Here is a 12,755-nt window from a genome sequence, read left to right as displayed (position 1 = left end):
CTCATTTACAAGAATTTCTTCTACAACATGTTTACATGCTTTGATTAAAAAAGTCTTTATTTGTCTCTCACTGTCTATCTGAATATACCTGTAATCAATGACACAATCACGCACCCTTTTAGATTGTTTCAACAGAATTGCGTTGCTAGGCAGCTTGGGTCCATGTTTACTTCCTGTCGGTTGGTGTCATTCACACACAATGCAACCAGATGTAAACTGGGACACATCTGCAGACGTTTAAAACTGTGAAGTGGTCTGTCCATTGAACAGTTGTGACATCACAACTGTGACATCACAACTGTGACATCACAACTGTACGGAAATCCTAAAGGCTGGTTTAAAGGCACCGTTTCTGAATACTGTGTATTGCTCCATGGATTTAGGGTTTCGATACTTTCACAGTATCTATATAGCATTTATAATAATTAAAGTCTCACTTTTTACAATATGGGACCTTTAATGTCATCATGTTAGCGTGCTGATGTTAACATTTAGCTTATACCACCAGTGTCTGAAGTACAGCTTCAAAGAGCTGCTAGCAAGGCTGTAAACTCGTACGCTGTGTCTCACATCCACACTACAAACTAATTCTCAGCAGGTTTTTAGTATACAGAGTTTCCACACTGGAAAAGTGACTTTGTTTGTAATACACTCAAACCAGACCATGTAAACACAGGGGAATGCACAAAGGAAAAAGAGAAGCTGCTGGTGGTGAGACACCCACAATATATATCTCCAGCGACAAAAATATGCATTAAATCTCAAAGATATTTTGCTTTCAATTGTTGAGGTTTAACTTGCAGTCTAAAGATGCTGTTTGATGGATGTCTGACATTGTTCATATAGTGTAATTTCCTAAATGTTTAAAGAAGTGTTATTTATTTTGCATGCTAAATGCTAAAACTGTGTAAATATGAGGATTAGTACTCTATGAATTAATGACACAGCTTCTGTCTTATTTCTTGAGGGGAAATGAAGAAACTCTTATTTTTCTAAAGTCCTCTTTATTTATCCATCTTTTCTCTTTACTGAGCCGACTTACACTTAGTTTTAATTGTCACATCCATATAGAATTTGACCTCAGATGCTCTTTGACTTAATTCATCTGTCGTTTTATTAAATCTCTCTGAATATCACATTGAAATAATTTCATATGAGTTTGAAGAGGTTCATTTTTTACACATGTTGCTGAAACGCAGCGAGACATTTAATCTATTTTCCTTTGACTTGTTTCATATTTGAACATGTAATTGAATTCAAATAATTCATGATGTCAAACTGCTATTGTCGACATAGCTGTGAATAACCTGTTTAAAATCCAAGAAGTGAATACATTTTCTCTTCTGTAGGCAACATTTACATAAAAGATATATGGCATCTTACTGCAAATTGTGTGTTTTTCTTTTTAATCGTCATTCTGTTAGAAGGGGGATTTCAGATGAGTCACACACAAGTGTATAAAAGACAAATGCAGAAGGTGGAGAGCAGACAGAAGAGAGAGGGAGAGAGAGAGAGAGAGAGAGAGAGAGAGAGAGAGAGACACAGCAGAGAAGATGGAGAGAGACACCTGTTGCTGAAAGAGGAAGTGGAGACCGGTCAGTAACTACCTAACTAACTAACTACCATTTCAACAAACACACAGACAAAATTACTTCCTGACAACACCTTAACTCAGATTAGTATCTCCTCAGCCAGAATCGAAATACATCCGCACCTGCTACTTCCTGCTAGACCTCGTAACGTCTCTGGAGGGAGATAATAGAAACAAAACTTTACTGATAGTTCCAGCTGATAGTCACACCTGGACCGTTTCAGTCTTTCAAAACTCGGCGAACACTCGTTCAAGAACCGGATTTAAGCTTCAATCTCACAGAACCCTTTAGAGGGTCACAAACATATTTCAGAGCTACAGAAATGTATCTAGGAATTATAGAAGGTACCAAACATACCAGGGTGAATTACAGGGAGAGGTAACTCTTAAAGTGACAATCCTTAAGATTTCAGTCCTGGTTGATTTAAAATTTCTTCTAGCAGTTTTTAGAACTGAGTGCAAAGTTAATTTTGTTTGTTTGTATATGATAAATAAAAAGTGTAATACAGCACAAATTCTGGAAATGTTGCAGTAGACACCCGGTTCGTAATATTGCAAATATGTAAACATTGCAATACTGTCATCAGTTTGCTATAGACTCAATCACCATTGTGTTACCTCCTTTGGCAATAGATAGTGACCTAGCAGACATTTATTTAAATGAAAATCTTCAAGATTGACACTTTAAATGATGTCTCCTCAAACTTAAAACTGAAGTTGTTTAAGGGAAAATATGTGGAGGATAGTGAGAGAATTGGGGTTCAAATTTGCTAAATGTGTTTAGTGATGTATTGTTTTCTAATCAATGGGGCAGCGGAGTGAGAGTGTAGAGATGACAGCATTTTTCCTTCAAAGTCTTTTTGTTAATGTAGGTTAATCATTCTGATTAAGTACAAAATGTTAAAATGGTTGTGTTGTATTCAGTTAAATGTGAGGCAGTTTATTAGTTGCCCATTCTTCAATATCATTGCTGTTGTTACTGTTACCTAGGTCACCACAAACAACAACAATGGCCAGTTATTGCCAGTGGTGGAAGAAGTACTCAGCTCTTTTACTTCAGTAAAGTAGCAATACCACAGTGTAGAAATACTCTGTTACAAGTAATAGTCCTGCATTCATAATTTAATACTTTATACAAAATGTTAATGAACTGTAAATGTTCTGCATACAGAATGATAAATATTATATATAAATCATAATTATTGAAGCATTCATGTGTACATCACTTTAGTGTTGCAGCTGATGAAGGAGGGGCTGTTAAAAACATTTTTTGTACTGCCGGGCAGCTTGTGGATTTATCCATAATGATACTTGTGAATGAAACAAATGCAAATCTCCTCTCAAAGCCAACCAATGCTAAGTGTGTCTGTCACCCCCTGCAGGATATCCTCAACAGCCTGAACACCAACAGTGAGGTAAGCCCGTGGACGATGAAACAGCCTTCAAATCAGGTCCCAGGTTGAGGTTAATGCTAATCGTGATAGGGGTTGTTCATTATCAGACACCTAACATGTTAGCATTAGCTTCACTTTGGGAGATCTCACTTAAAAAACATCCAACACTTCCACCTCTGGTGCTGGTTTACTGGGACGAGAGAGTCATCATTCAACCAAGGAACGATGCCTGAACAGACAAGAAGTGAAACAAGAGTGGACTAACACACACACACACACACACACACACACACACACACACACACACACACACAGGACTATCTGGCTCTCTGTGAAGATTTCAAGATGCTGCAGTCGTAGTACTTTAAAAGTTCTCAGCATATCTTTTTTGTATATTTTTATTTGATGCATCACAGATTGGAGTTGCAACCTTTGCAACATGATTTCAAATGTAATCCCACATACAGCAGTTACTTTGTTTTATCCAACCTCCTCTCAGGCATGTGCAGATTGACTCATTTATGATTTATTGAAGTATGTATCAGGTTTACAGCACAACTCTGCACATTATAGCTTTAATTTAAGAGAGGTCTGATCACCCAGATTAAGCTTGCTTTAAAATAATGTATCCTTTTGAAAATCATATACAAGTGTTTCTTTTATAACATATTACTTCAAAATCTAACTAAACATGATTTAGTTACAGTAAATGCATCGTCACAAAGTTGAAAACAATTATTAACACTTGAAAATGCCTGTGTTTTGGCTTTCACATCATGATATGAAATAGACCATAATCTGTCCTCTGTTGTGCTCAATTTACCCATTGTGAATAAATTAGCTCCACCAGAGATACCTGTATCTAAAACTGCAGCAATTCAAAACAAAGACGTGCAGAGATGTATTATGTGATTAAGTTCCCTTTGTTTCATATTGGGTGTATTCATTTGTTTTACTGTGGGTCTTTTGCTCTTGGTAAGTTGACAAATGCTTCGAACAAAAACTGGATTTGTACAGTTCCTCTGACACCTAAATCAGCCTTGTACATGTTATTATGCTGAATGAATGACATGGAAATAAAATTAAAATAAAAGTTTGTCTCACTCTGACCTGTATCATTTTATGTTTACATGAGAAAACATCTCTGCATCTGTTTTCTTCTGTGCAGTCCATGTTATATAAATTAAAAAATAAATAAAATTAATTATAAATATGGAAAGATGCTGCACTTTGAACTCACTTGCAGCCCAGTCAGTTCCTAGCAGAGACACAGACAAATTCTTTGCCGTTCAGCCGCCATTTGTTGTGCTTTGTGGGGCTTTAGTCTTACGACAGAAGCCCTGTGCAATCTTTTAAACCACTTTGTCATTAGTTCAAATTCTCTGAAAATGAAGGGATTACAGCCATGGCTCTTTAAACGCAGAATACACAGGGTTTTAAAGAAAATACACTCATCCCAGCCCATCCATAATGATGATTGTACATTCATTGATCCACAAAATAATGAAGCTCAGGCACACAGTATTTCCCAAAATCATATGGTTAATGGTTTTTCTATTTTTTATTTGAGGAACTTACTCAATATTCAGAGGCAGATGGACATTTTTATGACCTGATCCTTATTAAAGTCTGTGTGTTCTGGGTAGAGTATGTTAATTTATGGTTATCACTGAGTCAGAGCTCGTCTCTCTGTTTGTCACCACATCAATGGGGAGACCACCAAATGCAAACAAATCTATTCTCTCATGTCCTGAACTTCCTCAAATGGTTACTTCACTGAGAATAATTAAATCTTTCAGTTAAAAAATGAATACAAACAATATCTAAAAAATATATATTAAAGGCAACTCTGATGTAATTAGCATGGTAAATAATCATTAATGCAAACATGAGTAGGTTTTCCAGATACACAAAAAAATATATATTCACATATCTCAAAACACATATTTTAACTTGCAAATAAAATACTTGAACTATTAGCTCAGAGAGAATAAATTGTACTCTTTTTGCAGATGTTTTTTTTTTAATATTATATTTCTAAAAAGTATTGAGAGGGTAAACCCAACCCTCTACCATTTCCACCAATTAAATAAAGCGTTTAATTGATCTCATACTGATCTCAGTATCTTAAGACAAACTGTGCCAACCAGCCCCGGTCTCCCTTACAGTACGCATGAGCCAGTGTATGGGCGGACCGGTCAGTCAGCTGATGACTGAAATACTCCTCACAGTCTCTGTCCCCAATACATGCATTTCGTCACACGAATGATTTTCTAGCCAATTACGCACAATGTGGAAAATCTCACACAACTGCAGGAGGAGGACTCGCAACTTGGTGGGAATGCGTCCTGTGCGCGCACCTGGAGCCGCCGGAGACATGCAGAGGCAACACATTTTAGCCGCTTTCCACTCTGTTTTATGATACTGAGACGCTTTGGACCTGCGATTTATTCCTGTGATGGGGAGAATCACATGCAGCTGCGCCGCCGTGATCCTGCTGGCCGTCATCAGCTCATGTCGTGCAGTCACTCTGGAGTCCATCCACTGGAGCAGCTCCAACACGAAGTAAGTGCACGAAGCAGTTTCACACTTGAGAGATGGTGGTGATACGCACTGCTGCTGCTGCTGCTGCTTTGTGCTTGTAGTTGATCCAGTTAATCACAGGATAAAACCATTTTACTGAAAACCATCATACCACAGTTTTGATATGTCAAAAGAGTGACTCTAGAGCGACAACAATTCTCCCATTGATCACAGAAAACTTTGATAATCGATTAATCGTTTGAATTGATTTGATGAGGCATACATTCTGTGGCCTCAGCTTCTCAAATGTGATGTTTTGTATCATGGTAAATTGAATGGGCTGCAACTATAGCTATTATTTTCTTTACCAATACATTTGCGGATTCATTTCCTGATAGATTGATTCATGTTTAGAGTTTTCCAATGTCTGAAAATTCCTTAAGTGCAAGATCTTCAAATGACTTGTTTTGTTTGAAACGACCTTAAATATAATCGGTTTACTGTCACACAAGACAAAGAAAAGCAACACATTCTCACGACCGAGAGGCTGACACTAGAGGACTTATTTAAATTTTTGCTTGAATCGATTATCAAAATAATTTGTGGTCGACGAATCGTTCCAGCTTTAAAGTGTAATGTCTTTGTTTCTTAAACAAAACATTTGAAGGTGTCACCTTTGGGGCCTTTTCTGAACTTGATTAGACATTTTTCTTTGCTGAATGAAACTGATGCTTTTTATACTTCATCTTATCTCACACACAGATTTAATCCGGGTCAGGGTCTGGTCCTGTATCCTCAGATCGGGGATAAGATGGACATTGTGTGTCCCCGGGCGGATGCTTCCTCGGGGGGAAAGGAGGAGTTCTACCGAGTGTACCTGGTCTCCAGGAGCCAGATGGAGAGCTGCACCATCGCCAAGACGGACACGCCGCTGCTGAACTGCGACAAGCCTCACCAGGACGTAAAGTTCACCTTCAAGTTCCAGGAGTTCAGCCCCAACCTGTGGGGTCTGGAGTTCCTCAAGGGGAGGGACTATTATATCACCTGTGAGTCACTGTGTGCAACCTCACGGCTCATATTCAGCTCGAACATGACATCAGAGTGTATGTTTCTGTGCACACGGACACTTAAAAATCAGTAGAACACAGTCACAAGCCGCTGCTTCCTACAGGTGGATTCAAATCAATGCTAGCAACTGTTTCTTTGTTCCTCGTGGGTGAAGAGGAAGCCATCATCCTTAGCTCCCTCTCAATTTGTCAATTTGCGTGAGAGTCAAAAACATTGTGGCCTCGTTATTTGGCCGCTGACGGTTGAACCAGCATCTTAGTGGCAAGTGATGCATGAGATAGAGAGCAAGTCTGACCATGTAGCCTCATCCACCTCACCACGCTCTGACAGCACACTTCGCTCTGGCAGGCTAGTGTGATTCCAAGGGCTTACATGCCCCAAATCACACAAGGCTTTTACAGCATCAGGCAGATTTGATGGGAGCTTTCATGGCAACGTGGCTTGTAGACTGTGAGATGTTGTTATCTGACCTAAATGCTGCTAACAAGTCTATATGTGTGTGTGTGTGTGTGTGTGTGGGGGGGGGGGGGGGGGGGGGGGGGGGGGGGGGGGGCGACGGGTTGAACAAGAGTTCTTGGTGTGTGTGTGGGTGTATGTGTGTGTGTGTGTGTGTGTGTGTTTGTGTGTGTGTGTGTGTGTGTGTGTGTGTGTGTGTGTGTGTGTCTGAATATATTTAGCAATTTCTATGTAAGTGAAAATTTGAAAATGTTCTCTTTCACTTTGTCCAACACACGTTTTGAATTTAGAGGTAAGGCGATTTGTCAGTTCAACAAGCAAATTTGATCTGTAACTATATTGATGATTAATTAATAGTTTAAGTCCTTGCAAAATACATCTTCTCCAGTTCCTGCTTCTTAAATATGAGGATTTGTTGCTTTTGTTCTGTCTGATATTTATCGTTTTGATTTTGGAGTGCTGATCAGACAAAACAAGAACTATATCTCTTTGGGCTCTGGGAACTCATGATGAAAAAATGTATTAATTATTATTTGGTGCAGCCTTGTGTGTGATTATCTGCATACTGCATGCAACATCACAGTGTAGCTGCATTATGTCGCCAACGTGTTGCAACATTCAGCAACTGGCTAAACCGTCTGCAAAGAAATCATAATGGAACTCTGCATTGCTTGATAATCTTGTATTATGATGGTTGCATGAAATATAAAATGTTAAACATTACTCGATAATGTTTGCCTCCCCTCTGTCTCTCTCTGCATGTCAGCCACCTCTGCAGGCTCTCTGCAGGGTCTGGATAATACTAATGGAGGGGTGTGCAGAACCAAATCCATGAAGCTGGTGCTGAGAGTCGGCCAAAGTAAGTACTTTGTGTGTGTGTGTGTGTGTGTGTGTGTGTGTGTGTGTGTGTGTGTGTGTGTGTGTGTGTGTGTGTGTCTAAAGCTGGGTGCGTGAATGAAGGAGAAACTGATTAACTGACAAATGATGCTAAAGGAACAATGACAACAATTGTTTCACTCTGCTTTTATATGTGCAATGCAATAATATCACTCCTCTCTGGAATCATTAAGTAGTCAGATAATCTCGATCATCTATTCATTCTCTTGAAGAGAGATTGCCGTCATGAATTATTGCAAATCCCTAATTCAAACCGCTGGCAGCTTAAGGCCATCAGTATAATCCTGCATGCGATCATTCGGGCTGTCAATCATCTTTTTCCTCCTGTAGAAACATCAAAATAAGCCAATAGTTTTAGAATTTTTTGCGTCACATTAATAACGTAGATTATGAACATATTCACTGCCATTACTTTAAATATCTAAAAGATTGATCCCAGTACCAACACAGAAACATTGTTTTCTTCATTTCTTTAACTATCGATACGTTACTATGGTGGTGTGATTTGTTCTTCTATTAGGCACGTTATCTTATATATGATGAAACAAGCATTTATAGTTGTGTTTTGGTGTGTTTTGGAGTTAAGCAGATACATTAAACAGATGCTGTGTTTCTGTGTGTGTTGCTAAAAACTTTAAAAGCTGAATTTTTTAAAGCTCCAACGTGTAATTTGTGACCTCATAAATGTGAAGTGATTCATATAAATTATTTAAGGATTTGAGATGAAAAATATGCATTTTGTGTGTTTCTCAACTGATCATAACTGCAAATATGGGGCTGTTTTCCTGCTGTGTTTACAAACCGCAACTGATGTAAACAAACCTTTTAACAGCCACAGAAAACATTAATAACTCAGATTTAGTTGTAATCTCGTCTTAATCTCTCTACATATTCAAATTCCTGCAGTTTCCATTCTTGTGTTTAGATTTTTGGTTGGGTCACGACACTTCTGTTTAGGTCTGGATTTATGGATTGAGCATTTTAAGTTAATTTGTACATTCATGCTAAATGTGGTGTGAGTAAAATTCAATTATTGCCAACAGTGAATGAATACTATACAGAAATGTTGATTAATGTGTGTTGTCCTTATAAATTAATAAATGAAATGAAATCAGTAAAAAAAAAATCTTAGAAGGAAGAAAGTCCAATTTAGTTTTATCCATATCACTTAAAGGCCAATGTATATGCGTGTTTACTGCACAACTTCTCTTGCTTGTATTTGTTTGGGAAACTGCTCAGTGTCATTTGCACATTAGAAAATGTAAATCTATGGTGTCAAATGAATTCCAGCAGTTATTCTGTGATTTGAAAAGTGCTGTGTGGTCCTCTTTTTCTGCAGGCATCTATAATTTAATTCAAACTTCCATCTTACTACACTCAAAGAGACACTTCAGCAATTTAATATTGCACTTCCATAAAGCTGAGGGACTTGTGAGGAAAAGTAGCAGTAAAGCAACAAGAAAATACTCCATTACAAGTAAAAGCCCTACAAGAAATATCTTTCTTCAGTAAAAGTACAAAAGTATTATCAACAATATATAAAGTGACATTAGTAGATGGCTAATACCAATGCATCAATGTGTAAGCAGCATCTCCTATTGTTGTCTCGTTGATGTGGAGCTATACCTTTGACTACTTTATATACAGTTAGGTTGTTTTACGATATCATAAAACTGTAGAAATGGTTTTAGGTTTTTGATTTCCTACATTTCCCAAAATTCCTTTTGTAAATAAAAACCCAGAGAAAGGATTCGAATCGGCTGAATTCTGTTATGCATGCAGAGAAAGTGAATGCTTTTGTGATTCCAGTCAAGAAAGAAACGAGAATCCCAGTCGTGACTCAGAACACAACTTCTGTGGTCTATTTAGGTTAGTGGTGCACTTTTACCTGAATGACTGCCAGTGGAAAATACTCTCTTAAAGGAAAACCTCTTTTTGCTCTGATCCTGACACCAAATACTAATGATTCAACAGACGTCAGTATAGTTACAATAGGAACATTTTTGACATAACCCCACCTGCACTCACCACCATGCAGGGAAAATTAGGAGATGTGAAGCGTTTTGCTGCTAATAGCTATGTGTTGTGATTTTATTTTCCAGACTCTTCAGATCCAACTTCAACCCTCCAGGAGTCCCCCACTAGGTTCCCACCCACACGACCGAAGTCCAAGTCCAAGGACCCCTCTGTGAAAGAAAAGGACAGTAAAAGCAAAACTGGTATGAAGACGAAGCAAAAATGCAGCCTGGAGAATATGTAGAGGTGTACCATTAAGTTCAGACATATTTGATCTTTACAATCTTTAAGATTAGATATATTTTTGCATGTTTTAGCCTGTTAACAACGTGTGGCGAAAAGGGCATTTTTAAAAAAGGCTGAATATTTTCCTAAAATAATGGAGCACAACAGTCTTTAGCCATTGTTAACCAAACATGAGTAAATATTTGTTGAGGACTAATTTCAGCCACAAAGCAGGAAAGTATATGTGGAATCGAGTCAAAATAAACTACAGTGCCCATATTCATCTAAACGAAGACGCTCAATGCAACAGTGGGACCCATTAATGTGTTTCTAATTGTTTCTGCTCTATGGTGCAGAGGAAACAGGCCAATGACATGAAATCATTATTGGTTTTACTCTTTTGTTTTGTTGACTAACAGAAATGAGATATATTCTTTAGCTTTACTGACTAACGTCACGGATTACGTTTTTTGTTTTCTTATTTTCTCTACACTGGAGGAAAGGAATAATACATTAAACAATCTTTTAAAGTGTGCTTTGGAAAGTAAATTCAAATCTTTGTGATTTGGGTTAAACAGGCACACACATGCAACAACGCTAATATAGACAGAGCTTTTTGAATTTCATTTTGTTATTGATTTGCTCCAGAAAGGGAAATATGTTTCTTTACTTCTGACAAATGGAAAAAATGTATGAAGTATGAAAAATCCTATAAATTGTACCGACGCTGATATACTTAATATATATCCTGTCCCAAATCCACACTACAGATTGATTCTTGGCAGGTTTCTAGTGTGTTAACGCTCGAAAAGAGCCTAATTAAATTACAATCAAACCAGACAGCATACAGACTGAATATGTTTGAGTGCTGTTGATGCACACTATTCTATCACAATGCAATTCACAAAGGAATTGGAGGTGCAGCTCTTGATGTGTATGTCTGAAGGATAATTGGCTTTCCGGTTTGATTGAAAACCAACATCACACATCATTTCTTGTTAAAACGGCTAACACCATTTACCGGTTCCATTTTCTGACTTGTTCCCAAACCTTTCTATTCGGAGAAAAGCAACATGTTGTTTACCAGTAAGACACTAAAGATTAGAGCATATATCCTCTGGAGTCCAGCTTTGCCTGAGGGTCTTCATGTTAACATATACTGATCAGGCTGTGCAAACTGAGAGGAATTTATTTTAAATGTCTGTGTCGTGTGCCCTAGTTCACGCTTTCATCTCATGTTCCTCTTTTCTGTCTCTCCTCTGTTTCTTGTGACAGACTCAGAAACGGGACAAACAAACCCCAGTGGCGGCGGTGGCTTCGAGCCAGGCCTGTTGATGTGGGTTGTCTGTGGCTGTGTGATCCTCCTCCTGGTCATCATAATTATGCTGGTCGTGCTGTGGAGGCACCGTCGCCGTCGCCTTGTCCCAGAGAGCCAGCAGTCTGCCTCCGTGTCCCTCAACACTTTGGCCGTGGCAAAGCGGGACAGCATCGGCAGCGACTACAACGACTCGGACCGCAGCGACGCTGTCTTTCCTCTGCGGGCTTCTGACAGCATGATCTGTCGTCATTATGAGCGCGTGAGCAGCGACTACGGGCCCCCTGTGTACATCGTTCAGGAGATAACGCCCCAGAGTCCCACCAACATCTACTACAAAGTCTGACGTCTGCTGCTCTAATGCCACTCTGTGGCTGGTAATCCTCCACTGTCTGGGACACACAGACACACATCCATTGCTTTAGTTTGAAAGTTTGTAGCACGTGATGGGAAGAAAAGTCACGACCAAAAGTCCTCATACACACATCGGAGAGCTGTATGCACTGACCACCTACTTTTTCTTATACAGTACATCTGTCACAAGTGCAAACCGTTTTCTTTTCTTGGTAGTGTGAAGAGAGACAATCAGAGAGGAGCTTTATGTGTCATATCATTGCATTCCACTACATTTCAGAGGGAAATATTGTGCTTTTTCCTTCACTACATTAATTTGGCAGCAGCCAGTTGGTTGTTACTTTGCAGATTAAGACTTTGCCTAGAAAACATATCACGAGTTTATATAATAAGTTGCATTTTACCCAACAGCATGTAAAGTACTTACAACGAGCTCCACCTCAATCAACTAGTAAACTTATGAGAAATAATAATCCAATAACATAATCTATAATAGTATAACACTAGGGGCCCTTTTTTTTTTTTAAGATTACTTTACTTTAAGTACATTAAATGAAGCAAGTAGTAATAATATTTACAAACAAAACTTATGAAGAACTTTGGATAGTTTAAGTCAGCCGTCACAAAAATGAATCAAGGACTGTTTTGATAACTAATTAATTGTCAAACATTTCCTTCTTTCAGCTCCTGGAATATGACGCTTTGCTGCTTTTCTTTGTCTTAGATGGCATTAAACTAAATCATCTTGAGACTTGAAGGTTTTCAAGCCTTTTTTTACTTAGGTAAAGCATCTGAGTACTACTTCCACCACAGGAAAATGCCAGTTTGTTATGTTTATATTTCTCAAACAAAAGAAAAACAATATTTCCTCACTTCCACTGCCCATGGCAGCCTCATTTGAACAGTAAATGTGCTT

General features: G+C 38.4%; 1 protein-coding gene across 1 annotated transcript; it reads left to right on the top strand.

Moving 5' to 3' along the window:
- The first annotated feature begins 5,443 nt into the window (after positions 1-5,443).
- On the top strand, positions 5,444-11,831 carry LOC137887639 (ephrin-B2a-like). Its single transcript, XM_068730756.1, has 5 exons — positions 5,444-5,550; positions 6,271-6,554; positions 7,799-7,891; positions 10,032-10,148; positions 11,446-11,831. Exons 1-5 carry the CDS (start codon positions 5,444-5,446, stop codon positions 11,829-11,831), a joined length of 987 nt encoding a protein of 328 aa, XP_068586857.1.
- The last annotated feature ends 924 nt before the right edge of the window (positions 11,832-12,755 follow it).

The sequence above is a fragment of the Cebidichthys violaceus genome, unplaced genomic scaffold (genome assembly GCF_023349555.1).
Source record: "Cebidichthys violaceus isolate CVI_PGR_0920_01 unplaced genomic scaffold, fCebVio1.0.p SCAF_5, whole genome shotgun sequence".
Taxonomy (NCBI): domain Eukaryota; kingdom Metazoa; phylum Chordata; class Actinopteri; order Perciformes; family Stichaeidae; genus Cebidichthys; species Cebidichthys violaceus.
Note: the sequence above shows the minus strand (reverse complement) of the source record. Positions and strands in the feature narration are given on the sequence as shown.